A 1,144-nucleotide genomic window follows, 5' to 3' on the forward strand; every position below is an offset into this window, starting at 1 on the left:
GGCACCCAAACCGGCGTCAGAAAAAGCGGAGGCGGCGCGGGGCCGGCGTCACCTCTAAGGTTTTTTGTCCCCTTTTTGTACCTTGCAGACCCGGGCCACCCGGGCCACCACCTGCTCGGCGTAGCAGTCGTACTCCACCGCCCGCTCGCTGAAGAAGAAGTAAACCTTGTCGTCGTCCCCCGTGCTGCTGGCCGCGCTCTCCTGCACGTACGCCGAAGCCACGAAGTGGGGCTCTGCCGGAATAAAGGGAGGCGGTGACGCCGGGTGACGGGGGCCGGGGTGTCCCCAGCGATGTCCCCCGTGCCCTACCGTTGAGCCAGGAGGTGAGATACTCGGTTTTCATGGAGTAGTGCGGGCCCAGGTTGCGCAGGATGACGGGCTCGGTGCCCAGGAAGTTGTTGAAGGTGGCGGAGTAGAGCTCCCCGTCTGTGACAAGAGGGTTTTGGGGATGAGGGGGGGCACGGCGGGAAGTCCCCTGTCCCCCACCGTGTCCCCAAGTGTCACCTACCCACGATGAGGCCGGTGTGGCCCTTGGTGGGGTCGTAGGGACACTTCCCTTTGCCGTCCTCGAAAGCCACGCGGTCCAGGGTGAAGCCGGACAGTTCCTGTGTGGGGAAAAGGGTGGGTGGGGGTCCCCAATTCACAGCCCCTCTGCATCCAAAGCAGATCTGGGGACAGGGACACAACCCAGAGAACCCTCCTGGGGACAGGGACACCCCCCAGGGACAAGGACAGCCCTGGGGACAGGCACAGCCCTGGATGATGATCCCGGGGACAGGGACACCCCCAGTGACCCCCAGGAGAAGCACAACACCCCAGTGACCCCCTAGAAACAGGGACACCCCTGTATGACCCTCCTGTGGACAGAGCCACTCCAAAGGTGACACCCTCAGGGACAGGGACACCCCTGGATGATGCTCCTGGGGACAGGTACTCCCCACAGTGACCCCCTGGGGACAGGAACACCCCTGAGTGATGATCCAGGGGACAGGGACACCCCCCAAAGACCTCCCCCAGACACAGGGACACCCCTGGATGACCCATTATGGGCACAGGGACACCCCTCAAGGATGCTCCCGGGGACAGGGACACCCCTGAGTGATGATCCAGGGGACAGGGACACCCCCCACAGACCACCCCCCGC

General features: G+C 64.3%; 1 protein-coding gene across 1 annotated transcript; it reads right to left on the minus strand.

Annotated features, from left to right (window-relative positions):
- Positions 1–81: 81 nt before the first annotated feature.
- On the minus strand, positions 82–605 carry LOC104544185 (semaphorin-4C-like; the record flags this gene model as incomplete). The annotated part of the gene is made up of 3 exons (XM_010188985.1): positions 82–233; positions 310–426; positions 509–605. Coding segments are annotated over 3 exons (366 nt in total), but the record flags the coding sequence as incomplete, so codon positions are not given.
- Between the last annotated feature and the right edge of the window lie 539 nt (positions 606–1,144).

The sequence above is a fragment of the Mesitornis unicolor genome, unplaced genomic scaffold (assembly GCF_000695765.1).
Source record: "Mesitornis unicolor isolate BGI_N332 unplaced genomic scaffold, ASM69576v1 scaffold49017, whole genome shotgun sequence".
Classification (NCBI taxonomy): domain Eukaryota; kingdom Metazoa; phylum Chordata; class Aves; order Mesitornithiformes; family Mesitornithidae; genus Mesitornis; species Mesitornis unicolor.